This window comes from Mustelus asterias, chromosome 5 (genome assembly GCF_964213995.1).
Source record: "Mustelus asterias chromosome 5, sMusAst1.hap1.1, whole genome shotgun sequence".
Taxonomy (NCBI): domain Eukaryota; kingdom Metazoa; phylum Chordata; class Chondrichthyes; order Carcharhiniformes; family Triakidae; genus Mustelus; species Mustelus asterias.
In genome coordinates this window covers 10,117,478-10,144,993 of record NC_135805.1, presented here as the reverse complement: position 1 = coordinate 10,144,993, position 27,516 = coordinate 10,117,478, and the positions used below count along the sequence as shown (strand labels likewise).

The window sequence follows — 27,516 nt, the reverse complement described above, 5'->3', positions numbered from 1 at the left end:
TTGAGTGTGATCTTTTCACATATTTGGATAAATTGTAAGGATTGGGAGAGTGTTAATGATCATTCAGCCCAGCTCTCTTTTCTTGACCTCAGTGCCTGTAAATAAGTGAATTTTCTGATTACTCAGTGAGTCAGGAAAGGGCCTGATAGCAATTGGTCTCTTCCAATAAGGCAGCTTTGGTTTTGGTTGGGGGGTGCGGCAGGGAGGGGGGGTGGTGAGGGTTTGAAAATGTGTTTTAATCTTCTTGGGATAGAGGGACAGAGTGCAGAATTGACCAAATATTTCATTCTCAATTGCTATTCACTGACAATTGTATGGGAAAACATAGGGTGAGAGCGGGATCTGACTCATGGTCACTGTGGTTTGATATCAGATGGCTTCCATTGTCCTGTGCCATAGTGAAGGGCAGAAGGGGAAAGGAAGGATTGGGGAAAGGGAGGCAGTCTCAAAAAATATTTACATCTTACCAACAATTTGCATTTATACGGAAACATAGAAACTAGAAGCAGGGATAGGCCATTCGGCCCTTCGAGCCTGCTGCACCATTCATTTTGATCATGGCTGATCCGCGAATTCAATATCCTGATCCCCCCTTCCTCCCATATCCCTTGATCCCTTTAGCCCCAAGAACTATATCGTATTTCTTCTTGAAATCAGAGAACATTTTGGCCTCAACTGCATTCTGTGGAGTGAATTCCACACATTCACCACCCTCTGCGTGAAGAAATTTCTCCTCACCTCAATTCTAAAAGGTTTACCCCGTCCTCAAACTATGACCCCGAGTTCTGAACTGCCCCACCATTGGGAACATTCTTTCTGAATCTACCCTGTCTAACCCTGTTAGGATTTTATAAGTTTCTATATAGTGTTTAATGTAGTAAAACATTCCATGCTGCTTCGTAGGAGCATTATCAAACAACATTTGACACCAGAATACATTAGGGCAGATGACCAAAAACTGGATCTAAGAGGGAGGTCTGAACTGAGGAAAGAGAAATAGTGTGTGGAGAGTAAAAGAAAAAATGCTGGAAAATCTCAGCAGGTCTGGCAGCATCTGTGAGGAGAGTAAAGAGCTGACGCTTCGAGTCCAGATGTTCCTTTGTCAAAGCTGATGTTGGAGAGGTTTATACCAGAAATTCCAGAATTAGATGGCTGAAAGCACGGCCGACAATGATAGAGAAATTAAAGTCGGGCAAGAGGACAAAATAGAGGAGCCCCGATAATTTAGGGTTGTAGGGCTTGAAGTTCATCAGAGAAAGGGAGGGAAGGGCTGTAGAGGGATTGGAAAGTAAGGATGAGAATTTTAGAATTGAGGTTGCTCAACTGTGAGCCAATGTTGGTAAGAATCACGGGTGATGGGTGAACAGAGCTTGATAAGATGTGGACTCCAAAGTTTTGGATGGAATTAAGCTAATGAAGGGTGGACGATGGGAGACTGCACTCTGCTACATTTTAGCCCAAAATGGAGAGATTATAGTGGAAGTTGCACCGACTCACAATGCAGCAAGGCCCTGGGCTGGAGTCTGTCCTTAGTGTAGCATGTTTCATACTTGTATTATTTGCATTCTGTTCTGCAGTGCAAAGTGTTTTTAGATGCATCTTTCCACTGTCTTGATAATGTATACTTTAATCCTTTGTGCAAAATGAAATGTGTTCATGCACTTTGTCTTGTGCCATGTCTCCACTGATGTGTAGTTACTAGAGTAGACCGTCAAGATACTCCTCCTGATTTATGTTTATAAACCCGATGGCGTTCTGAGTAAGCATCTGACGGTGTCAAATTGCCACATGAAACTGCCAATACAGATGAAGTGAGCTGAGCTTGGGCAATCTCAACCATTGTCATGTGTCTTACACAAAATGGCAACAGCAAAAGACACTTAGTGTACGATCTGGAAAGGTGTTAGTGTTGGGCTTAAGGTGACGTAGCTTTCTCCACAGGTACTTTACTGTACTTGAGCTGGCAGTATTTACTTGAATTAGGAGACAAGCATGGAAAGTGTCCTGATTCACACCCTAACATCATTTGCAATGGCGTTTCCTTTTTTATTTCAAGTAATTGCAGCCATGCATACTATTCTGTGCTGTTTGTTCTCACTGTCAGAGATGTGTTTTAAATATTATTTTTTGCTTATTAAGGAGCAGGATATCAATATAGAGAAGGTACCCATTTTATACATGAGCTGCATATAAAACGGGTTAAGTAAAATGTTCTCTTTAATTTCCCTTCATCGTACATTGCCTGTTTGTTGCTGTGTGCAGACCCTTTAAGGTTGCCGTGTGCGTACACACCTTAAAGGGATCACTTATGTGTAACCTGTGTCTTCTGTATGGTAAGTTCTGGACTGCTGCGTGGCCGAGCAGCTTAGAGGGAATGTTGGGTAGGTAGATGCTACAACCAGATGGCCAGCTTCATGCTGTGGGTTTCTTCCTACCAGGAGCTGCACTGAAATTAACCAGTTCAGACTAGGAAGGTCCTCATTGCCCCAGAGGGCTAAAGGTTGATTCTAATTTTTTGAAGAAGTGACTAGAATGGTTGACGAGGGAAGGGCCGTGGATGTCGTCTATATGGACTTTACTAAAGCGTTTGACAAAGTCCCTCATGGTAGGTTGGTGCAAAAGGTTGGAACTCATGGGATAAAGGGGAAGGTGGCTAGATGGGTGGAGAACTGGCTTGGTCACAGAAAGAACATAGAACATAGAACAGTACAGCACAGAACAGGCCCTTCGGCCCACGATGTTGTGCCGAGCTTTATCTGAAACCAAGATCAAGCTATCCCACTCCCTATCATCCTGGTGTGCTCCATATGCCTATCCAATAACCGCTTAAATGTTCCTAAAGTGTCTGACTCCACTATCACTGCAGGCAGTCCATTCCACACCCCAACCACTCTCTGCGTAAAGAACCTACCTCTTATATCCTTCCTGTATCTCCCACCATGAACCCTATAGTTATGCCCCCTTGTAATAGCTCCATCCACCCGAGGAAATAGTCTTTGAACGTTCACTCTATCTGTCCCCTTCATCATTTTATAAATCTCTATTAAGTCTCCCCTCAGCCTCCTCCGCTCCAGAGAGAACAGCCCTAGCTCCCTCAACCTTTCCTCATAAGACCTACCCTCGAAACCAGGCAGCATCCTGGTAAATCTCCTCTGTACTCTTTCCAGCGCTTCCACATCCTTCTTATAGTGAGGTGACCAGAACTGCACACAATATTCCAAATGTGGTCTCACCAAGGTCCTGTACAGTTGCAGCATAACCCCACGGCTCTTAAACGCCAACCCCCTGTTAATAAAAGCTAACACACTATAGGCCTTCACAGCTCTATCCACTTGAGTGGCAACCTTTAGAGATCTGTGGATATAGACCCCAAGATCTCTCTGTTCCTCCACAGTCTTCAGAACCCTACCTTTGACCCTGTAATCCACATTTAAATTAGACCTACCAAAATGAATCACCTCACATTTATCAACACCAGGTTAAAGTCCAACAGGTTTATTTGGTTCCAAGTGGAGAGGAAAACCAAATAAACCTGTTGGACTTTAACCTGGTGTTGTGAGACTTCTTACTGTGTTCACCCCAGTCCAACGCCGGCATCTCCACATCTTGGTCACAGAAGACAGAGGGTGGTAGTGGAAGGGTCTTTTTCCGGCTGGATGCCTGTGACTAGTGGTGTTCCGCAGGCTCTGTATTGGGACCTCTGCTGTTTGTGATTTATATAAACGATCTGGAAGAAGGTGTAACTGGGGTGATCAGTAAGTTTGCGGACGACACGAAAGTGGCTGGACTTGCAGATAGTGAGGAACATTGTCAGAGGCTACAGAAGGATATAGATAGGCTGGAAATTTGGGCAAAGAAATGGCAGATGGAGTTCAATCCAGATAAATGCGAAGTGATGCATTTTGGTAGAACTAAGGTATGGGGGAGCTATACGATAAATGGCAGAACCATAAAGGGTGTAGATACGCAGAGGGACCTGGGTGTGCAAGTCCACAGATCCTTGAAGGTGACGTCACAGGTGGAGAAGGTAGTGAATAAGGCATATGGCATGCTTGCCTTTATAAGACGGGGCACAGAGTATAAAGGTTGGGGTCTGATGTTGCAGTTGTATAGAATGTTGGTTTGGCCGCATTTGGAATACTGCGCCCAGTTCTGGTCGCCACAGTACCAGAAGGACGTGGAGGCTTTGGAGAGAGTACAGAGGAGGTTTACCAGGATGTTGCCTGGTATGGAAGGGCTTAGTTATGAGGAGAGATTGGGTAAACTGGGGTTGTTCTCACTGGAAAGACGGAGGATGAGGGGTGACCTAATAGAGGTGTATAAAATTATGAAAGGCATAGATAGGGTGAACGGTGGGATGCTTTTTCCCAGGTCGGTGGTGACGTTCACAAGGGGTCATAGGTTCAAAGTGAGGGGAGGGGTGGAGGTTTAACACGGATATAAGAACATAAGAACATAAGAAATAGGAGCAGGAGTAGGCCATCTGGCCCTTCGAGCCTGCCCCGCCATTCAACAAGATCATGGCTGATCTGAAGCGAATCAGTTCCACTTACCCGCCTGCTCCCCATATCCCCTAATTCCCTTATCGATCAGAAAACTATCTACCCGTGATTTAAACATATTCAACGAGGTAGCCTCCACCACTTCAATGGGCAGAGAATTCCAGAGATTCACTACCCTCTGAGAGAAGAAGTTCCCCCTCAACTCTTCTGAACCGGCCCCCCCTTATTTTGAGGCTGTGCCCTCTAGTTCTGGTTTCCCTTCTAAGTGGAAAGAATCTCTCCACCTCTACCCTATCCAGCCCCTTCATTATCTTATATGTCTCTATAAGATCACCCCTCATCCTTCTAAACTCCAACGAGTACAGACCCAATCTGTTTAATCTCTCCTCATAAGCTACACCCCTCATCTCCGGTATCAACCTGGTGAACCTTCTCTGCACTCCCTCCAAGGCCAATATATCCTTTCGCAAATAAGGGGACCAAAACTGCACACAGTACTCCAGTTGCGGCCTCACCAGTGCCTTGTACAGTTGCAGCAAGACCTCCCTGCTTTTATATTCTATCCCCCTCGCGATAAAGGCCAACATTCCATTCGCCTTCTTGATCACCTGCTGCACCTGCAGACTGAGCTTTTGCGATTCGTGCACAAGGACCCCCAGGTCCCTCTGCACAGTCGCACGATGTAATTTTTCTCCATTTAAATAATATTCCAATTTACTATTATTTCTTCCAAAGTGGATAACCTCACATTTGCTAACGTTATATTCCATCTGCCAGATCCTCGCCCACTCGCTCAGCCTATCCAAATCTCTCTGCAGACTTTCCGCGTCCTCCACGCAATTCGCTTTCCCACTCACCTTCGTGTCATCAGCAAACTTGAATACCCTAGATTCAGTCCCCTCCTCCAGATCATCTATGTAAATGGTAAACAATTGAGGCCCCAGCACCGATCCCTGCGGCACGCCACTGGTCACCAACTGCCAACCAGAAAAGCACCCATTTATCCCAACTCTCTGCTTCCTGTTAGATAGCCAATCCCCAATCCACGCCAACACCTTACCCCTAACTCCGTGTACCCCAATCTTCTGCAGCAACCTTTTGTGAGGCACCTTATCGAACGCCTTCTGGAAATCTAAAAACACCACATCCACCGGTTCCCCTCTGTCAACCGCACTAGTGACATCTTCATAAAAGTCCAGTAGATTCGTCAAACACGACTTTCCCTTCATGAATCCATGCTGCGTCTGCTTGATCGAACCATTCTTATTCAGGTGCTCTGTTATTTCCTCTTTAATAATGGACTCTAGCATCTTCCCAACTACGGACGTTAAGCTAACCGGCCTGTCGTTACCCGCCTTTTGTCTACTTCCTTTTTTAAACAGCGGCGTAACAGTAGCTGTTTTCCAGTCAGCCGGCACTACCTCAGAGTCCAGCGAATTTTGATAAATTACTACTAACGCATCTGCTATTACCTCAGCCATTTCTTTCAGTACCCTGGGATGCATTCCATCCGGGCCCGGGGACTTGTCTACCTTCAGTCCTATTAGTCTACCAAGCACCACCTCCTTAGTAACAGTAATTGTATTAAGGACCTCCCCTCCCACCAACTCTCGATCTCTAATATTCGGCAAACTATTTGTGTTTTCCACCGTGAAGACCGACACAAAGAACTTATTTAAAGTCTCAGCCATTTCCTTGTTTTCCACTATTAAATCCCCCCTCTCATCTTCCAAGGGTCCAACATTCACTCTAGCCACTCTATTCCTTTTTATATACTTGTAAAAACTTTTACTATCATTTTTTATATTTTGAGCTAGTTTAGTTTCATAATCTATCTTTCCTTTCTTAATCGCTTTCTTAGTCGTTCTTTGTTTTTCTTTAAAGCTTTCCCAATCCACTAATTCTCCACTATTTTTGGCCACTCTGTACGCATCTGATTTTATTTTAATACTCTCCTTTATTTCCTTCGTTATCCACGTCCGGTTATCCTTTTTCTTACAGTCCTTCTTTGTCACCGGAATATATTTTTGCTGAGTACTTAAAAAAAATCTCCTTAAAAATCCTCCACTGTTCCTCAGCTGTCCTACCTACCAGTCTGCTCGCCCAGTCTACATTAGCCAATTCCACCCTCATCCTATCGTTCTCCCCTCTGTTCAAGCAGAGGACACTGGTTTGGGACTCTACTTTCTCACCCTCCATCTGTATCAGAAATTCCACCATATTATGATCACTCATCACAAGAAGATCCCTAATCCTACCTGTCTCATTACACAGAACCAGATCCAAGATAGCTCGCTCTCTCGTAGGTTCTGTAACATACTGTTCAATGAAACAATCCCGACAGCATTCCAAGAACTCTTCCTCAAGCCCTCCACGTCCAATTTGAGTCGACCAATCAATATGTAGGTTAAAATCCCCCATGATTATTGCCGTTCCACTTTTGCACGCATCCATTATTTGCTTGTTTATAGCCCTCCCCACCTCTAGGTTATTATTTGGGGGCCTATAGACCACGCCTACCAGTGTCTTTCTCCCCCTACTATTCCTTATCTCCACCCACAACGATTCCACGTTTTGCTCCTTAGAGCCTATGTCGTCTCTCACTACCGTCCTGATATTATCCTTTATTAACAAAGCTACCCCACCTCCTTTTTCTACCTGTCTAGTCTTCCTAAATGTCTGATAACCCTGTATATTCAGTTCCCAGTCCCGGTCACCCTGCAACCACGTTTCTGTGATGGACACTAGATCATATTCATTTGTATGGATTTGTGCCATCAACTCATTTACTTTGTTTCGAATTCTTCGTGCATTCAGGCAAAGTGTCTTTATGCCAGCCTTTATCTGGACCCGGTTTGTTGAAGCGCTACTAACATCTCCCAAGCCCTCTCCTCCTTTAGCTAGTTGTTTATTCACTATACTCCTGGCATTAGAGTAGACACCTCTCAATCCTATGGTCTGACCTCTCCCCTTCTCTGTTCCCAGTCCACCTGCCCTCTTGCACTGCCTATAACCCTTCTCTGTTTGCGAGGGAAGGACGTATTTTACACAGAGGGTGGTGGGGGCCTGGAATGCGCTGCCGGGCAAGGTGGTGGAGGCGGACACACTGGGAACATTTAAGACTTATCTAGATAGCCATATGAACGGAGTGGGAATGGAGGGATACAAAAGAATGGTCTAGTTTGGACCAGGGAGCGGCGTGGGCTTGGAGGGCCGAAGGGCCTCTTCCTGTGCTGTATTCTTTGTTCTAATCCACTGAGCTGTCTGGTTCCTTACAGAGGCTTATAGGAATTCTCATGGAGTCTGACATGCGTTCCTCTCGCCTTCGTTGTGTTAGCAGACATGTTCCATTCTGTGCCTGGCCAGCTGAGCACAATGCCCTATTGTGCTTCTCATTTCCAACATTTTTGTATTATTGTAGGGATCCTGAGGCTGAATGAAAAGATATTGTCCAGAGGATCAGCAAATAACCAGTACTGCTCACTGCTGCCAAAACAAACCTACTTAAATGTGGATGAAGATGCTGCCAGCACATTAGAACGCAAGAGGAATGTTATCTATTGCATGATCGTACAGATCATGAAATCTGAGAAGGAGCTTCACATCGATAACCTGGTTTTCAAGGTAAATAAGCCTGGAGTGACAGTCATGTTATTATTGTCTTAAGGGTCGTGGTGATACCATGAAGTATAAAAGGTGGTTTATACTGTTATGTTATCTCTCAGGATCAGTCCCAGTAACCAATATTTCCCCTTCTTCTTACTCTCCCAGTATTTTTTTCCCTTTTCCTTTTGTCCCCGCTCCATCGTATCAAGCCTTTACAAAGAGGAAAGCCCACCAGCACTTTCTCATGGAAATCATAGAAACCCCACAGTACAGAAAGAGGCCATTCGGCCCATCGAGTCTGCACCGACCACAATTCCACCCAGACCCTACCCCCACATCCTTACCTATTTTACCCACTAATCCCTCTAAGTGACGCATCTCAGGACACTAAGGGGCAATTTTAGCATAGCCAATCAACCTAACCCGCACATCTTTGGACTGTGGGAGGAAACCGGAGCACCCGGAGGAAACCCACGCAGACACGAGGAGAATGTGCAAACTCCACACAGACAGTGACCCAAGCCGGGAATCGAACCCAGGTCTCTGGAGCTGTGAAGCAGCAGTGCTAACCACTGTGCTACCGTGCCGCCCGTTGGGATTGGCAAGGAATACTGACATTGCCAGTGACATCCACATCCAAGGAATAGATGAAAACATCAGTGCTGTGTTTGAATCCACCCTCTCTTTTCCAAGAGCAGTCAGAGGGTAGAAAATACCAGTAGGAACACCTCTCTGGACTCATCCGTGTCCAGCCTTGAGGGAGTTGCAGAAAGCCGCATGCTACCCTCATTGAAATGAGCGAATCTTCCTGGTCTGTTCAGTTGAAAGTGACACTGAATTCCTTTTCAATGAGATCACCCCTCATTCATGAGATGTAAGCATCACCCATGAGGCCAGCATTTAGAGTCATAGAGGTTTAGAGCATGGAAACAGGTCCTTCGGTCCAACTTGTCCATGCCGCCCTTTTTTTTAAACCTCTAAGGTAATCCCAATTGCCCGCATTGGGCCCATATCCCTCTATACCCATCTTACCCATGTAACTGTCTAAATGCTTTTTAAAAGACAAAATTGTACCCGCCTCTACTACTACCTCTGGCAGCTTGTTCCAGACACTCACCACCCTCTGTGTGAAAAAATTGCCCCTCTGGACACTTTTGTATCTCTCCCCTCTCACCTTAAACCTATGCCCTCTAGTTTTAGACTCCCCTTTCTTTGGGAAAAGATATTGACTATCTAGCTGATCTGTGCCTCTCATTATTTTATTGACCTCTATCAGATCACCCCTCAGCCTCTTACGCTCCAGAGAAAAAAGTCCCAGTCTATTCAGCCTCTCCTTATAACTCAAACCATCAAGTTCCGGTAGCATCCTAGTAAATCTCTTGACAATGTATACTTTAATCCTTTGTGCAAAATGAAATGTGTTCACACACTTTGTCTTGGGCCATGTCTCCACTGATGGGAAGTTACTAGAGTAGACCGTCAAGATACTGCTCTTTCTAGTTTAATAATATCCTTTCTATAATAGGGTGACCAGAACTGTACACAGTATTCCAAGTGTGGCCTTACCAATGTCTTATACAACTTCAACAAGGCATCCCAACTCCTGTTTTCAATGTTCTGACCGATGAAACCAAGCATGCTGAATGCCTTCTTCACCACTCTGTCCACCTGTGATTTCACTTTCAAGGAGCTATGAACATGTACCCCTCGATCTCTTTGTTCTGTAACTCTTCCCAAAGCCCTACCATTAACTGAGTAAGTCCTGCCCTGGTTCAATCTACCAAAATGCATCACCTCGCATTTATCTAAATTAAACTCCATCTGCCATTTGTCAGCCCACTGGCCCAATTGATCAAGATCCCGTTACAATCGGAGATAACCTTCTTCACTGTCCACTATGCCACCAATCTTGGTGTCATCTGCAAACTTACTAACCATGCCTCCTATATTCTCATCCAAATCATTAATATAAATGACAAATAACAGTGGACCCAGCACTGATCCGTGAGGCACACCGCTGGTCACAGGCCTCCAGTTTGAAAAACAACCCATTACAACCACCCTCTGACATCTGTCAAGAAGCCAATAGCCAATTTTGTATCCATTTAGATACCTCACCCTGGATCCCGTGAGATTTAACCTTATACAACAACCTACCATGTGGTGCCTTGTCAAAGGCCTTGCTCAAGTCCATGTCGACAACATCAACTGCACTGCCCTCATCTACCTTCTTGGTTACCCCTTCAAAAAACTCAATCAAATTTGTGAGACATGATTTTCCACACCTGGAGTAATGTGTGCAGTGTTGGGCCCATTGCCATAGAGGGAGCCAACGAAGGTTCATCGGACTTGTTCCCGGGATGGCAGGACTGTCCTATGGGGAAACTGGGCTTGTATTCTCTCGAGTTTCGAAGAATAAAGATCTCGTTGAAACCTTAAAGGGATAGGTGGGGCAGATGCAGGTAAGATGTTTCCCTGATTGGGGAATCTAGAATGAGGGGGCAGAATTTCAAAATAAGGGATAGCTACTTGAGACCAAGATGGGGAGAATGTTTTTTAACTGAGAGGGTAGTGAATCTTTGGAATTTTCTACCCCAGAGGACTGTGGAAGCTCAGTTATTGATTATGTTTAAAACAGAGAGTGACAGATTTCTTAATACCAATGACATAAATGGATATAGGGACAGTGTGGGGAAAAGGCTTTGAAGTGGATGACTAACCATGATCGCATTGAGTAGCAGAGCAAGCTCAATGGGCTGAGTGGCCTACTTCCTTGTTCTTACTGAAGTATGTTGCACTTGTTGGGTTTTGTTATGGGGTTGTGAGGCACAGGTTTCAGCACATGGCTCTGTAACATGCTGAGTTCCCTGTCCCAGTTGCTCTGCAGTATGGAGAGAAGTGGAGAGAGCACATACGCATTGGCCGAGGATTCTGACTGGTACCTAGCATTGTGCAGCATTCAAATAGCTACAGAGAAGGTTCGGGCCACAGGTTCCAGATGCTGTCTGCTGTAGGAAGCCAGAGAGCTTTCCTTCAAGTACACTTTCATGAGTGACTTGATATTTGAGACAGTGAGGATTGCTGAGGTACCATTCCACAGCTACTGCCTGCTCTTGACATCTCACTCAGCCAATTACCCATTGTACTTCCACTAGTGAGTGTCGGCAGTGTACCTCAGTCTGCAAATATGCATTTTCCACATAGACTGGGATTTCTGGAATATCCTGCCCAAATTCCAAGCCTAGTGCATGGAGCCAACCTTTAGGACTCCAATTTGTGCCTTGTTTTGTATCCAGTTCACTTTGTGGAGATCAGAGATTTAATCTGGAACCTTTCTAATCTATGTGACGTTGTGCTGATGTATTTAAAGTTTACTTAATAGTGTCACAAGTAGGCTTACATTAACACTGCAATGAAATTACTGTGAAAATCCCCTAGTCGCCACACTCTGGCGCCTGTTCGGGTACACCGAGGGAGAATTTAGCATGGTCAATGCACCTAACCAGCAATCTTTTGGACTATGGGAGGAAACCGGAGCACCCGGAAGAAACCCATGCAGCCTCGGGGAGCCCGCGCAGACTCCGCACAGACAGTGACCCAAGCTGGGAATCGAACCTGGGTCCCTGGTGCTGTGAGGCAGCAGTGCTAACCACTGTGCCACCGTGCCGTCCTATCATTTATTAACCGAGCAATCAGGGAAGCTTGCCGGGCAAGTTAAATCATGTTTAACAATTGGCACTCTGGTTTTAGAGCCAGTAAGTGCACTTAGAGTAATTGTCAAAGCTTGTTTTTCCAAACCATACTTTTATTCATAAAATATCTGAAAGAACATTTCAAAATGGCCATCACACGAAGTGCAGTAATATTCAGGTTCTCTACATACAATATGTATTCTTGAGGTGCTTCAGTACAGTCAGAGACATTACAGCCATTTCAAAATGGTCGTTACAAATGGTGCAAAGGTATTTAAGTTGTCTACCTAGATCAAGTTGCACTCTTAGATGCTTCCATACAATTGTGATACATGTAATATTTATTGTCAAAACTGTTCCCTCATAACAAAAAGGCTCCTTTAGATAAGTGTGTGGAGTGATAGATGGTACTGTAATTTTAAAGAACTGTTTCTTGTGTCACTGAACTATTTGCAGGTGATTGAAAGGTGTCAGAATCAGGAGTCAAGTTTAGCACCAAAGTTCCTTCACTTAAACTGCAGCAATATGGATGTACTGTCTTGCATCATGCATCTTATCAACAAGGGTTACGTCAGGCGCAATGAAGACAATCCTCACATTCTGGAGTATGTGCTCGAGGATCCAACAACCCCCCGGAAAGGACAAGCACACACGATGTTCCGAAAACTTGGAGCAAAAACCATGGAGTCAAGCAGCAACAGCAGAGAGAATCAATCACTATTTAGGTAATGCCAAATTACCAGCAATCTACATCCATATATCGATTAACTTCATTTAAGTGACTGGCTTTGACTGCTTGCTTTTTTCATCAGATTGTGGCTATAACAAACCTTCAGTAAGAGAAAAACTGCTTTAACTTTTGCACTTTGGGTTCAAAGCTATTTGAGAATGAATGCCCTCCAGCTTTTAGATTGTCAGATGAGATGCATGTCTTCTACTCTGCATCGATTGGCCAGGCGATGTGAACCAAAATAGTTTAATTGGACAGTAAGGCAGACAGCCTTCAATAAAAGAATAGAATAGAACAGCATATCTCCAATTTAACAGCACAAATGTCACCCCTGCAAAATGGGGATGAAAGGTTTTCCATTTCTCTTGTCCTGAAGGTGTTATCTCTTGGTTCTGAACCACAGACACCAGGAGCCCTATGGCACCTTGAGAAAGTGGCCATTCACTGGGTGGTTTGTTTTTTTTCCCTCCTGTTTCCTTCCATAACCTAAGGTTGCTGAGAGCAAATATACCCCTCACCGTACTGCTAGCTGAGACCAGGTAACTGAGCACAACATACTTCAGCTACTCGCTGATAAACTTAGGCAGAGCTATTGGGACAGTCTAGTTTCCAGGGTTCTGTTTATTGAAAAGAAAAGTACTATTTTGTGCAATAATCTGTGTTATATCTTCAGCTCTCAGGTCACCAGTTTGTAGCTACAACAATTATCAGCTGCCTGTATCTAGCATTCACAGTCGGAGTTCTGCTGTATGCAATAGGTTGGGCCAGGCAGAGAATCACAGAATTGTTACAAAAAAAATTGGATCTTGGAAAATTTGCATTTGGCAGGATTGGATTCATGCTTTTGGGAAATCAACCTCTCAGTACATTACAACAGGAACAATGTAACTGCTTTATTGAACCAAATCACCAAAACAGCATCAATTGTCAGCTCATGTTTCCTGCACTGATGCAGAAATGATGTTTGTATTAGCATCTGAGATTAGTTTGTTTATTTCAACTATTATTGTAATAAAATGTTGTTTACAAATTTTTGATCATCTAATTGCCCTCTCTTTTATTTTATTTTGGTTGTGTCTGTGGCAGATATTAGATTGAGTCCCTTTCCAACATAACTCAACCTCAAACCTCCTCTATCACCTAAGCAAAAGTGAAATGGTTTTAAAAACTCTTTAGTGGTTTGGGAAACAGGTGGTATTGTAGAATCACACACCGGCTTTTCATCTCTGTGCCTGGTTTTGAGCCAAGCTGAGCCCAGGCACCTCTGCTCTAAGGAAAACAACCCTAGCCTATTTAATCCCTCCTGAAAACTGCAATTTTCCAGCCCTGGCAACATTCTTGTAAATCTCCTCTGCACTCTCTCTAAAGTAAACGTGACGGCCAGAACTATACATAGAAGTCTAGCTGTGCCTACCCAGCGTTTTATACAGTTCCAGCAATACATCCCTACTTTTGTATTCAGTACCTCATCCAATAAAGAAACATATTCCATATGCTTTCTTTACCACCGTATCCACCTGTCCTACCAGCTTGTTGCACTCCCAAGTTCTCTAATTTCCTCAACCCCTCTCAATATCCTCCCATTTATTGAGTATTCCATTGCTTTGTTTGCTCTCCCCAAATGTATAACTTCACATTTTTCCAAACTGAATTCTATTTGCCCCATCTCTGTCAACTCAATCAAATCATTGCTATCGTTCTGGAGTCGACAACTATCCTTTTCACCATCAACTACATGGCTAGTTTTTGTGTCATCTGTATATTTCCCAATCATGCCTCCCAAATTTAAGTCTAAATCATTAATATATACAACAAACAGTAAGGGTCCCAACACTGAGCTCTGTGGAAGACCACTAGAAACCGCTTTCCATTTGCAAAAATATCCATTGACCATTACCCTTTGTTTCCTGACACTGAACCAACTCACCTCATTCCCCTGTATCCCATGGGATTTCAGTATTTTGATCAGTCTGCCATATGGGCCTCATTGAAATCCAAGTGGACAACATCCACTGCACTACCCTCATCAATCTTCCTTGTTACTTCCTCAAAAAATTCTATTCAGTTAGCAAGACATGATCTTCCCAACAAAACCATGCTGACTATCCCTGATCAATCGTGTCTTTCTAAGTAACAGTTTATCCTGTGTCTCAGAATTGATTCTAATAATTTGCCTAACATGAAAGTCAGGCCGCTCGGCCTTCTATTATCTGGCCTATCCTTCGTACTCTTTTTAAATTATACTACAATATTCACAGCCCTCCAATCTTCTGGGACCTCGCCTGTATCTAGTGAGGAGTGCTAATTGATCCTCAGAGCAGCAGCTATTTCCTCCCTTGTTTCCTTCAAAAGCCTGGGATACAATTCATCCGGCCCTGGTGAATTATCCACCTTCAAAGATGCCAGTCTCTCCAGTACTTCCTCACTCGTTTTGTTTATTGTTTCTAAATGTTCTCACTCCTCCTCTAGAAGAATGTCTGAATCATTCCTCTCCTTAGTGAAGACAGAAATAGAGTATTCACTGAGAACCTTTGTTTTCTTTATGTGCCCATCCAATTTCAGCATCACCGCTTCCACCACCCTTCTAGTCAGCAAGTTCCAGATCATCGCTATTCAATTTGTTTAAAATTCTTTCTCCCATTCACCGTATTCCCTTGTGCTTGTACCATCAGCTAATGGGAACAGTATTTCCTTGTGTACCTTGTCTAAACCTATCAGAATTTTATACTCCCTTGACAAATCTCCCTTCAATCTCCTTTGCTCCAAGGAGAACATCCCCAGCTCCCTTGCAGCTAAAACTCCTCGTCCCTGGAACCATTCTAGTTCATGCAAACATAAAAATCAGGAGCAGGAGTAGGCCATTCAGCCCCCCCGTTTGATAGGATTATTGGTGATCTGATTGTGGCCTTTACTTTCAACTTTATTTCCCTAACTACTGTCTACAACTTTTGATTTCCTTGATATCAAGAGTTTAACTAACTCAGCCTAAAAAATAAATGACCCAGCCTCCACTGCTGTCTGGGAATGAGAATTACACAGCTTGATGACTCTCCGAGAGGGTCAATGGGAATTTGCGATCCCTTATTTTTAAATTGTATCACCTAGTTCTAGTCTCTCCCACAAGGGGAAACATCCTCTTAGCATCCAACCTGTCAAGTCTGCTCCAGATCTTATACCTTTCAGTCAGATCACCTTTCATTCTTATCTTTGTGCCATTAGCAAACGTAGCAATGTTCAAGTCCCTTCATCCAGGTCATTGATGTAGATTATAAATAGATGAGGCCCCATCGCTGATCCTTGTGGCACTTCACTAGTTACAGCTCGCTAACAGAAAATTACCTATTTATCCCTACTCTCTGCTTCTGTTAGACACCCAGTCCTCTAACCATGCTAATATGTTACCCCCTACACCATGAGCTCTTATTTTGTGTAGTAATTTTTGATGTGGCACCTTGTCAAATGCCTTTTGGAAATCCAAGGACACCGTCTACAGTTCCCCTTTGTCTACATTGCTTGTTACTTCCTCAAAGAATTCGAATAAATTTGTCAAACAAATTTCCTTCTTACAAAGCCATGTTGACTCTGCCTGGTTGCGTTAAGATTTTCTAAATGCTCTGTTCTAACCTCCGTAATACTAGATTCTAGCATTTTCCCTCTAACTGGTCCTGCTTACTGTCTCCCTCTAATTTGCTATTTTCCAATCTGATGGGACCTTTCCAGAGCCTAAGGAACTTTGGAAAATTACAATCAATGCATGTCCTATCTCGGCAATCACATATTGTAAAACCCTAGGATGAAGCCCTTTAGGTCTTGAACTTGTTAACCTTTACTCAAGGACATAAGAAATAGTAGGAGTAGACCTGTCGAACCTGATCATTGCTCACCTTGGACTTTAACTCAATTTTCCCACCCATTCCCCATATCCCTTAATCCCCCTAGAGACCAGCAATTGTATCTGTCCTAGTATTAAATGTAAATGCCTTAAACGATGGGGTATCCACAACCCACTGTGGTAGAGAATTCCAAAAATTCATAATCCTTTGACTGATTTCTTCTCATCTGAATGATCAACCCCTTATCCTGACACTGCCCCGTGTTTTAGATTCCCCAACCATTGGAAACAATCACTCAGCATTCACCCCATCAAGCCCCATCAGAATCTTGTAGTTTTAATGAGATTCTCTCATTCTTCTAAAAACCAGAGAATATAAACCCAATTTACTTATCCTGTCATCATAAGACAATCCCCTCGTCCCAGGGACCTGTCCAGTGAACCTTTGTTGTACTGCCTCTACTGTAATTATATCCTTTCTTAACTGGAGACCAAGACTGCACACACTATTCCAGATATGATCTCAGCAAAACCCTGTACAATTGCAGCTGACTTCTTTATCCTTGGACTTCATTCCCCTTGCAATAAAGACCAACATGTCATTTGCCTTTCTAATTGCTTGCTGCACCGACATGCTAGCTTTCTGTGTTCTTTGTACACGTATGCCTCTTTGAACAACAACACTTACAAGTTTAACACCTTTTAAAATAATTCTGCTTTTCCATTATAACCAAAGTGAATAACTTCTTCCCTACTTTACACTTAATGTACTATCTTGTTGCCCACTCACTTAACCTGTCTATATTTCTTTTGCAGCCTCTCATTGTCCTACCACAGGTCACCTTTTCATCTAGCTTGTTTTCATCAGCAAACTTTGATACATTGCTTCATGGCTCTTCATCTAAGTCATTAATATAGATCGTAAATAGCTGAGGCCCCAGCACTGATCCCTGTAGTATTTCACTATTCACTACCAATTTGAAAAAGGGCTGTTCATGCCCACTTTGCTTTCTATCTGTTACTCAATCTTCTAATATGCTAAAATACTACCTCCAACTTGCCTATTAACCTTTTGTGTGGCATTGAATACTTTTTGGAAATCCAGGTATATTTACATCAATTGGTTCCTCTTTACCTACCTGACTAGTTACTTCCTCACAAACTCTAATTAATTTGTCAAACAGGATTTTCCTTTAGTAAAACCACATTGACTTGTTTTAATCATACTCTGCTTTTCCAAGTGCATTGTAAAAAAACTTCTAGCATTTCATCAGTAACTGATATTCAGTTCACTGGTTTAACTTGCGAATCTTTGGAATTCACTCCCTCCTTTCTTGAAAAGTGCTGTAAAGTTTGCCAACTTTAAATCAAGTGGGACTGTTCCTGAGTTGAAGGAAATTTGGAAAATCCTAGCCAGCACATCCATTATCTCTGTAGCTACCCCTTTTAGAACTCTAACGTGTGTGCCAACAGGTCCCGGGATTTGGATTTTAGTCTCTTAAATTCCTCCAATGCTTCTTGTCTGCTGATATTAATATTGGTAACTTCTTCACTCTTTTTAGCCCCCTAGCTTACCATCTATTTCTGATATGAAACTTGTGTTTTCTATTGTGAAGACATTTTCTCAGTATCCTTTCCCTGGTGATTGTAGCAGTTTTATGATCCTCCCTCCTTGCCACCTCTTGATTCACAGGTATTTCTGGGATGTTACTTACATCTTCTGCAGTGAAGACAGACATTAAATTATCTGTTCAATGCTTCTGCTATTTCCTTTCCATGATCAATTCCCCAGATTCCCTTTCTATAGAACCAGTGCTCACTTTAGCTACTCTATTCCTTTTGAAATACCCATAGAAACACTTGCTATCAGTGTTTATATTTCTAGCCATCTTTCTCTCATACTCTAATTTCTCCCTCATTATTTTTTTAATCATTCTTCGTTGTTTTTTAAAATTCTGTCCAATCTTCATGACTTCCCGTTAACATAGAATTGTACTTTTTCTTCAACGTTCTGGGGGTTACAATTGACCAGGAACTGACCTGGATTAGCCTAAATACTGTGGCTACCAGAGCAGGTCAAACGCTAGGAATCCTGTGGTGATTGACTCACCTCCTGCCTCCCTAAAGCCAGTCCAACATCTACAAGGCAAAAGTCAGGAGTGTGATGGAATACTCTCCACTTGCCTGGATGAATACAGCTCCAACAACACTCAAGAAGCTTGACACCATCCAGGACAAAGCAGCCCGCTTGATCGCTACCCCTTCCAGAGACATTCAATCCCTTCACCACTGACAAGCAGTGGCAGCCATGTGTATCAGCTACAAGCTGCACTGCAGGAACTCACCAAGGCTCATTAGACAGTACCTTCCAAGCCCAAGACCCCTATCATCTGGAACGACAAAAGCAGCAGACATATGGGAACACCACCACCTGGAAATTCCCTTCCAAGCCACACTCTATCCTGAAATATATTGTGTTCCTTCACTGTACCTAGGTCAAAATCCTGGAAATCCCCCCCTAACAGCACTGTGTGGGTAGACTTACATCTGCAGCAGTCGAAGAAGGTGGCTCACCACCACTTCTCCAGGTCAATTAGGTTTGGGCAATAAATGCTGTCTTTGCCAGCGATGCCCAAGTTCCATGAATGAATAATAAAAAGAATGCTCCTATCATTAACTTCCTTCATTAGCTGTGGATGGCGCATCCTTCTTTTCTCAATGGAATGTTTGCCGAGTGTTATGAAATATTGTTTTAAATTTCTGCCACTGTCCCACCCTTTAAACTAATTTCCCAGGTAACTTTAGCCAGCTCTGTCGTCTTAACCATAAATTTCCTCTGTACCCTCCCAGCTTTCCTAAAGTTAGGGACCAGAACTGGATGTATTAATTTAATTGTGGCTTAAGTTTCAGCATACCTTTCCTGCTTTTGCACTGAATGTTCCTATTTATGAAGCCCAGGATCCAGTGTGCTGAGCTAGCCAATCTCTCACTCTGTTCTGCCACCTTCAAAAACCGATACATGTGAAACTCCAGGTTCCTCTGTCCCTGCTCACTCTCTAACACAGGGGCCATTTAGCCTCCATTGTCTCTCCCCATCCCTTCTACTAAAATGCATAACCTCACACTTCTCTTAAATTCCATCTGCCACTTCTCTGCCCATTCTGTCAGCCTTTCCATGTTATGTTGCAGTCAATTGTTACCATCCTCTCTGTCTGCCACGCCTCCAAGTTTGGTATCATTGCAAATGTTGAACTTTTACTCTGTGTTTTAATATCCAAGTCATTGATATTCTGCAAAGAAAGTAGCTCTCCCAGCACTGACCCTTGGGGAACACATTGTCTGCTGTCCTCCAGTCTGAACCTATTTTCCACAGCTCGCTCGCTCTCTGTCCTTGAACCAGTTTTTTTATCCAAGCTGACACTGACATTCCTATTGAGCATCAATTTTGTTAGCCAGTCCTTTACTGTACTTAAAGTTCATATTCGTAACATTCACTACGTTCTTTCCATCAACCCGCTCTGTTACTTCACTAAAAAAAATTGAGATTTGGCAAGCACGATTTGCCTTTTATAAATCTGTGCTGGCTTTTTCCTTCATTAACTCCAAAGTGTCTGTTAATATTTTCTATGATTTCTTTCTAAAAGCTTACAACCCATTGATGTTAAACTGATGATAATAGTTACTCGGAATGTCCATCCATCCTTTCTTCAATAAAGGTGAATTCTATCAAATTTATTATTCCCCCCCGCCCCCAACCTTTGACATTTTTAGGTAATACTTGTGCTTTTGTTCTCTTCCTCCACAGTGAAAGCAGGTACCAAGAACCAATTTAAAAACTGTCATATTATTAATAAACAGAAATATTCAGCAGGCCATCGGAAGGGAGAGAAATAATTGGCATTTTAGATCAATGAAAGATCATGAAATTGAAATTGTCCTCAAATCAACAATTTTCCTTAAAACTGCAAAGAACAAATAATTGCATTTGCATTTATAGAGCGCCTTTTGAGTCTTCAGCATCTGCCAGTGTGCTTCTCAGCCTATCAATGTAACAGATGTAGTCCCTGTTTTATGGGCCAGCACAACAGCCAATTTGTGCATGGTAAGATCCTTCAAACAGCATTATGTATGTGACCAGTTCACCAGTTTTGGTGAGGATGGCTGAGGAATGGATGTGGGCCAGCCCACTGGAAGAACTCCCTTCTGCTGAATAGGCAAACAGGGCCCCGGCTGAAAATTACATCGAACTGCAACACCTCAATTGTTTAAATCTGGCGTTAGATGTCTGTTCTGGTTAAGGTGTTGGAATGTGTGGCTAATGGTTTGGAATCTGCACTGATGACTCGGTGCTCAAGGGGTTAAATTGTGTTTTTTTTTTGGTTTGTCCTAAGCTTTGATGGCGGTTTTGAGGCTGGGTCACAGAGTTCAGAAGAAGGAGTGCTGGAGTCGGTGCTTATGTCGATGGGGCGAACCATGAGCCAAGAGGAGGTGCAGCAACTGATGAACCAGACTGTCCTGCAGGTAGCAGACACCCTCAGCATTTCCACTGATGTGTCGCAGCACTTGCTCATGCACAGCAAGTGGAACGTTGACTTGTTGGTGCAGCGGTATGCTGAAGATCGCGAAGTTCTCTTGTTGGTGGCGGGACTTCAGGTCCGGAACCCGCAAGCACTCAGCAGCCCCATCACCCAGTGCCCCGTTTGTCTAAACCTGCTTAGTAATGAAAGCGAAGCTGCTCCCACTCTTTGCTGCATGCACTACTGCTGTAAGGTGAGTCCGGTTACACTCCTGGGCAGGATGTTGTGTGCAGCTTTGCAGGGTTTATACCTTACTGTCAGAAAGCCGGGTAAAAACGCAAGCATGTAGAAGAGATGGAAGACTGAGGGAAGTATCGGGCCCACAGCTAGAATAAAGGGAGGAGGGAGAAAAGTGGGGGAGAGTGAGTTTTTGCTCAGCAAGGAGATTTCAGGTCTTGTTGCTACATTAGGCTCCTAACTGGAGGATTGAGAGTTTGAATCCTAGCCCTAACCAAAATTCAGATTTGTTGGATGTACAGAATGCTGTTTCGAAATAAGATTGCCCCCTGGCTGAAAGTAGAACCTATGTGAATATCCCTGTGCACAAATACACACTCAGCATCTGATTATGGATTCCAAAGTTTGCGAATGCTTTGGTTTCAAAGTTAATGTGGAGAGGAGATGGGCTGAGTGGAACTGCAGTGCTGTTATTGACTGATATACAGGATGATATCCACTGATATACACGATATATAGAATCGTTTTATCACAGCAGCAATAGACAGGTAAGAATTGTTTGTTTTATTTGCCCACTAACTTCCCTACTTCCTTTCCCAATGACACTGACTCAGTCTTGGTTATAGTTACAAGTACACAGTGGTAACACGCGCACGCAGTTATTCTTTATCTGTGACTCAAGATGGTGTGCAGCAATGAGGTATCCACGGGGAATGAGGTCCCAGTTAAACCTACCTTATCCTCACTTGTAGGGTTGCTGAATCGTGACCAAGAATACACACCCTGGCTTCTCCCTTTCTACTCCAGGATTATGAAAGTCAATTATAGTATTTGACTGCTGGTTGAGAGGAACTAACTTGACCTGAAATTGAGATCTTGATGTTCAGAGGACGACTGCAAAGCATCATGTCCTGAGATTAGGAAGGAAAAACATAGAAACTGGGAGCAGGAGTAGGCTATTCGGCCCATTGAGCCTGCTCTGCACTCAATATGATGATGGCTGATCCGTATCTCAATGCCATGTTCCCCATTAAAATCTAAAATGTTATCTATTTCTCTTTTGAATACGTTCAGAGACTTGGCCTCCTTCACAGGATGTTTGTGCTCCTTAAATTTAGCAGCTGTCCACAACATGACCCTGTCCTTAGCTCATCTGAACCAAGGAATTGTTTTACAAATGGTGTAAGATCACACTACAGGGAAGACTGTTACTGTTTTTCCTGTTTGTCGGCTAATTATGACAGGAGCTGGCTATGTGAAAGATTGAATAAAAACAGAAAATTCTAGACAAAGAGACAGCACCTGTGAAGAGAAAAGCAAAGAATCTGACCATGCGTCAGAACACCTTTGCATGTGACAGATAACCTCTGCCTAATGAGAAATTAATATTTTAGAACCTGATTTCATTCACCCAGTGGATCTCGTCACTTCTGAGGCCACGAGATCAGTTCAACTGAGGATGCCATTTGGCCAATCTGATTCCAGATTGCCATTATAGCATTCAGTTTAATCAATTCATTGCCTTTGCAACATATCCCAGCCAGGTCTGAATGTGCTTTCTGCTGCCTGAGGTTTGAAGCCATCCTGATCACTGGTGGAATATTATACCAAGCTGTCTTGTTAAATATTTCATTCACTTCTATAAGAATTCCTCCTGCGATCTCTTGGAGTCTGAAGAATCATACGGTACTTTATCCAGTTAATTTTCACAGCTCCTCTGATGTGTAAGAATGTGTTACTTTCCTCTGGATGGTGACAGGAGCAGAGTAGAGCAGAACGATGATTCTGATTGAAGTTATTGGTTGTATTTTAATCTAGTTTTGAACTTTGTATCCCCAGTCCTGTTGGAAAGAGTATTTAATCACAAGAATTGAGCAGAACCTGGTGCAGAATTGTACGTGCCCAATCTCTGACTGCCCTGCACAGCCAACCAATGCATTTATCTCCTCGATTATAAGTGACAGTGAGATTGCAGCCAAGGTGAGACATTTCTACATTAATTAACAATTAATTCATTAAAATTAATAGAACTTTTGCTTCAGTTAATTGACTCTCGATCCATGCTTTATCCGAGGCAAAGGAAAAGACCTAGATTTTTATGAATGAAGACAAGCTGCATTGTGTGTGTTCAAAGCAGAATGTTTGTAAGATCTCCGTCAGATTGTGAGATTACGAGTTGTTGAGGGCTTGGATTTGTACATCCGGCAGGAACACAGTCCTGAAAATGCAAATGTTCCATATTGATTTTCAGCAGCATGAGAAAAGTGACAACTTAGTTTACTGCAATGAATAGCAGTGTTTCCATTGAATGGGTCACATCGTTTGAAAGTTATATTCTGGGCAATGCAGGTGGTAACACTGTGGTGATTCTCAAAGCCATTGGCAGTCTCTGTTCTAAATCCCGGGAGAAGTGTCATCAATTGTTGTAAAAACCCATCAGGTTCACTAATGTCCTTTCGGGAAGGAATTCTGCCGTCCTTACCTGGTTTGACCTACATGTAACTAATGTGATTGACTCTCAGCTGCCCTCTGAAATGGTTTGGCAAATCTCTCAGTTCAAGGGCAATTCAGGATGGGCACTAAATGCTGGCCCAGCCAGTGACACCCACGTCCCATGAAAGAATAAAGAAAAAATAATGCAAATCTGTAGTTAACAGAAATCTCCATTTCAAAATGTGAAATAATGTTCAGTAAAACAAAACATCACCTTAAAGGTGTAGAAGGTGATTTGATTTGATTTCTTATTGTCATGTGAGGAGTCTTGTTTCTTGCACCCTATACAGATAAAGCATACCATTTATAGAGTACTTGGGGAGAGAGTGCAGAATATAGTGTTATAGTCATAGCTAGAGTGTAGGGAAAGATCAACATGTGTGCTGAGTTGGGATGAGTTAAATGTTAGGTGAATTTGATAAGTTAGTGCTCTGGAGCTGCTGATCCTGACGGTGCTTTCTCTTTTCCTGCAGTATTCCAAAACCCTGCTGCGTGGTTATGTGGAATGCTGTTCAAATCTAACCTGGTGTACCAATCCACAAGGCTGTGATCAGATTCTGTGCAAAGAGGGCATAGGTAGCGTTGGCACTTGTTCCAAGTGCTGCTGGTCCTCTTGCTTCTCCTGTAATTTTCCTGAGGTAAGTATAAATGCTCTCTCCGTCTCTGAAATCCAGACTGATTCTTCATTGCAACAATAGGACAGGGCTGAATTGTCCCATCTGTCACATCTCTTGGCACTGTTTTCCCAATGTTCAGGCCAATACTTATCCCTCAGTTAACATTTCCAAATCAGTTGATCTGGTTATTATTACATTGATGTTTGTGAGACTTGGTAGTGATCAAATTAGTAGTAACCAATTTTGTACATTACAACAATACTTTGGAAGTGTTTAATTGGCTGTAAAGCGGTTTGGGATAGCCTGCAGTCATGAGAGGAGTGATATAAATGCAAATGCCTCCCCCCTGCCCTATACACTCTCCCTGAGGTAAAAGGTACTGAAGGGTACATGCTCTAAATCCTGCCTTTGATCAGGACACTAACAACCGTACGAGTGTGGGTTGTGAGCACATTGTTTCCTCCTCTTTTGGGAACCTTGGATATTCACTCCATCTGACGAAGGAGCAGCGCTCCGAAAGCTAATGGCATTTGCTACCAAATAAACCTGTTGGACTTTAACCTGGTGTTATCCTGAAGAGCCAGCTCCAAATTAAATGGAAATATTCCTTTCTCAATCCAAGTTTTTTCATTCCTTGTGTTCAGATGGTTTTGAATGTAAATCTTATTCTCTTAAAGACCACGTATGGCTCAAAAATGTTTTTCCTCCTTACCCCTAACGTTTCCCCAGCTCCCTGCAGGCACTAACTTGTGAAAGAGTGTAGTTGCACAGCAGATTGGTGACTCAAAGAACAAAGAAAACTACAGCACAGGAACAGGCCCTTCGGCCCTCCAAGCCTGCACCGACCATGCTGCCCAACTTAACTAAAACCCCCTACCCTTCCGGGGACCATATCCCTCTTCCCATCCTATTCATGTATTTGTCAAGACGCCCGTTAAAAGCCACTATCGTATCCGCTTTCACTACCTCCCCCGGCAGCGAGTTCCAGGCACCCACCATCCTCTGTGTAAAAAATCTGCCTCGTACATCTCCTTTAAATCTTGCCCCTCGCACCTTGAACCTGTGCCCCCTAGTAATTGACTCTTCCACCATGGGAAAAAGCTTCTGACTATCCACTCTGTCCATGCCTCTCATAATCTTGTAGACTTCTATCAGGTCGCCCCTCAACCTCCGTCATTCCAGTGAGAACAAACCAAGTTTCTCCAATCTCTCCTCATAGCTAATACCCTCTGTACCAGGCAACATCCTTGTAAATCTTTTCTGTACCCTCTCCAAAGCCTCCACATCCTTCTGGTAGTGTGGCGACCAGAATTGAACACTATATTCCAAGTGCGGCCTAACCAAGGTTCTATAAAGCTGCAACATGACTTGCCAATTTTTAAACTCAATGCCCCGGCCGATGAAGGCAAGCATGCTGTATGCCTTCTTGACTACCTTCTCCACCTGTGTTGCCACTTTCAGTGACCTGTGTATTTGTACACCCAGACCTCTCTGCCTATCAATACTCTTAAGGGCTCTGCCATTTACTGTATATTTCCTATCTGTATTAGACCTTCCAAAATGCATTACTCTGTATTAGACTTGATAGCATCTCAGCCAAATTCTCACCCAGACAATCAATTCAACCAGTTGGGTGGGCATCATTACTTGGCAGCACATCACTGCATGGCGACGAGGACTGACGATCCCTGGTCCACCTTTCCTTAGTTCTGGTGACAAGGACTGATGATCCCTGGTCCACTCTTCCTTAGTTCTGGGGAATTGGCACAATCTACAAAGATGGTAACCGCAAGGGTTATCACAGAGTTGTTACGGCTTAGGAGGGGAATTGACTCATTGTGTCTGCACCAGATCTCCAAATGAACATTACATGCGCCATTCTCCTGCCTTTTCCCCTGTACCCCTGCACATTGTTCCTATTCAAATAATCATTTAATGCTCTCCAATGCCTCGATTGAACCTGCCTCCCCCACACTTCCAGGGAGTATTCCAGACATCAACCACTCGTTGTATGAAAAACCTTTTCTCAGGCGTGGCATGGTAGCACAGTGCTTAGCACTGCTGCCTCAATGCCAGGGACCCAGGTTTGATTCCAGACTTGGGTGACTTTGTGGAGTTTACACATTCTCCCTGTGTCTGCGTGGGTTTCCTCCGGGTGCTCCAGTTTTCTCCCACAGTCCAAAGATGTGTAGGTTAGATGGATTGGCCTTAGTAAATGTGTGGTGTGACAGGGATAGGGTGGAATGTGGGCCTGGGTGCTCTTTCGGAGATCAGATGCTGATTTGATGGGCCATATAGCCTCCTCCTACACTATAGGGATTTTATGATTCATTCGCATCATATTTGCTTCTTTTGCAAATTACCTTAAATCTGTGCCTTTTGTTCTTGATTCTTTAACAAGTTTCTCCTGATCCACTCTGTCCAGACCCCTTGTGAACATTTCTGTCAAATCTCCTCTCCGGCTTCTTCTCTCCAAGGACACCAGTCCCAACCTCTCCAATCTATCCTCATAACTGAAGTTTCTCATCCCTGGAACAATTCTTGTAAACCACTTCTGTATTCTCTCCACTTCGCTCACATTCTTCCTGTAGAGTGGCGTCCAGAACTGTCCAGAATATTCCAGCTGAGGTCTAACTAGTGTCTTGTATAAGTTCAGTGTAACCTTCTTGCTCTTGTACTGTATGCCCCTATTACTAAAGCCCAGAACACCATATGCTTTATTAACTACTCTCTCCACCTGTCCTGCCACCTTCAATGTCTATGCACAAATACACCCAGGTCCCTCTGCTCCTGCATCCCTTTTAGAATTTCACCCCATATTTTATATTGTCTCGCCATGTTCTTCCTCGCAAAATGCATTACCACACGCTTATCCACATTGAACTTCATTTGCCATCTAACTGCCTATTCCATCAACATGTCTATGTCCTTTTGAAATTCTGCACTGTCTTCACAGTTTACAATGCTTCCAAGGTTTGTGTAATCTGCAAACTTTGAAATTATCCCCTGCACACCAAGGTCTAAATCATTATATATAACAGGAAAAGCAAAGGTCCCAATATAGACCCTTGGGGAACACAAACCTTCCTCCAGCCTGAAAAATATCAATTGACCGTTACTCTCTGCTTCCTATTACTCAGCCAATTTTGTATCCAGGTTGCTACAGTCCCTTTTATTCCATGTACTATAACTTCTCTCACAAGTCTGTTGTCCGGCACTGTATCGCATGCCTTCTGAAAGTCCATGTGGACCACATCAACAGACTGCCTTCATCAGCTCTTTTTGTTATC

General features: G+C 43.3%; 1 protein-coding gene across 2 annotated transcripts in view; it reads left to right on the top strand.

Moving 5' to 3' along the window:
• Positions 1 to 27,516, top strand: part of cul9 (cullin 9) — a 284,868-nt gene that overhangs the window by 199,075 nt on the left and 58,277 nt on the right. For both annotated transcript variants that reach the window (XM_078212153.1, XM_078212152.1), the window contains exons 28-32: positions 7,924 to 8,126; positions 12,257 to 12,525; positions 20,754 to 21,132; positions 22,956 to 23,096; positions 24,083 to 24,247. In XM_078212153.1, the coding sequence (XP_078068279.1) occupies positions 7,924 to 8,126; positions 12,257 to 12,525; positions 20,754 to 21,132; positions 22,956 to 23,096; positions 24,083 to 24,247 (1,157 nt within the window). The remainder of the gene's footprint in view (positions 1 to 7,923; positions 8,127 to 12,256; positions 12,526 to 20,753; positions 21,133 to 22,955; positions 23,097 to 24,082; positions 24,248 to 27,516) is intronic.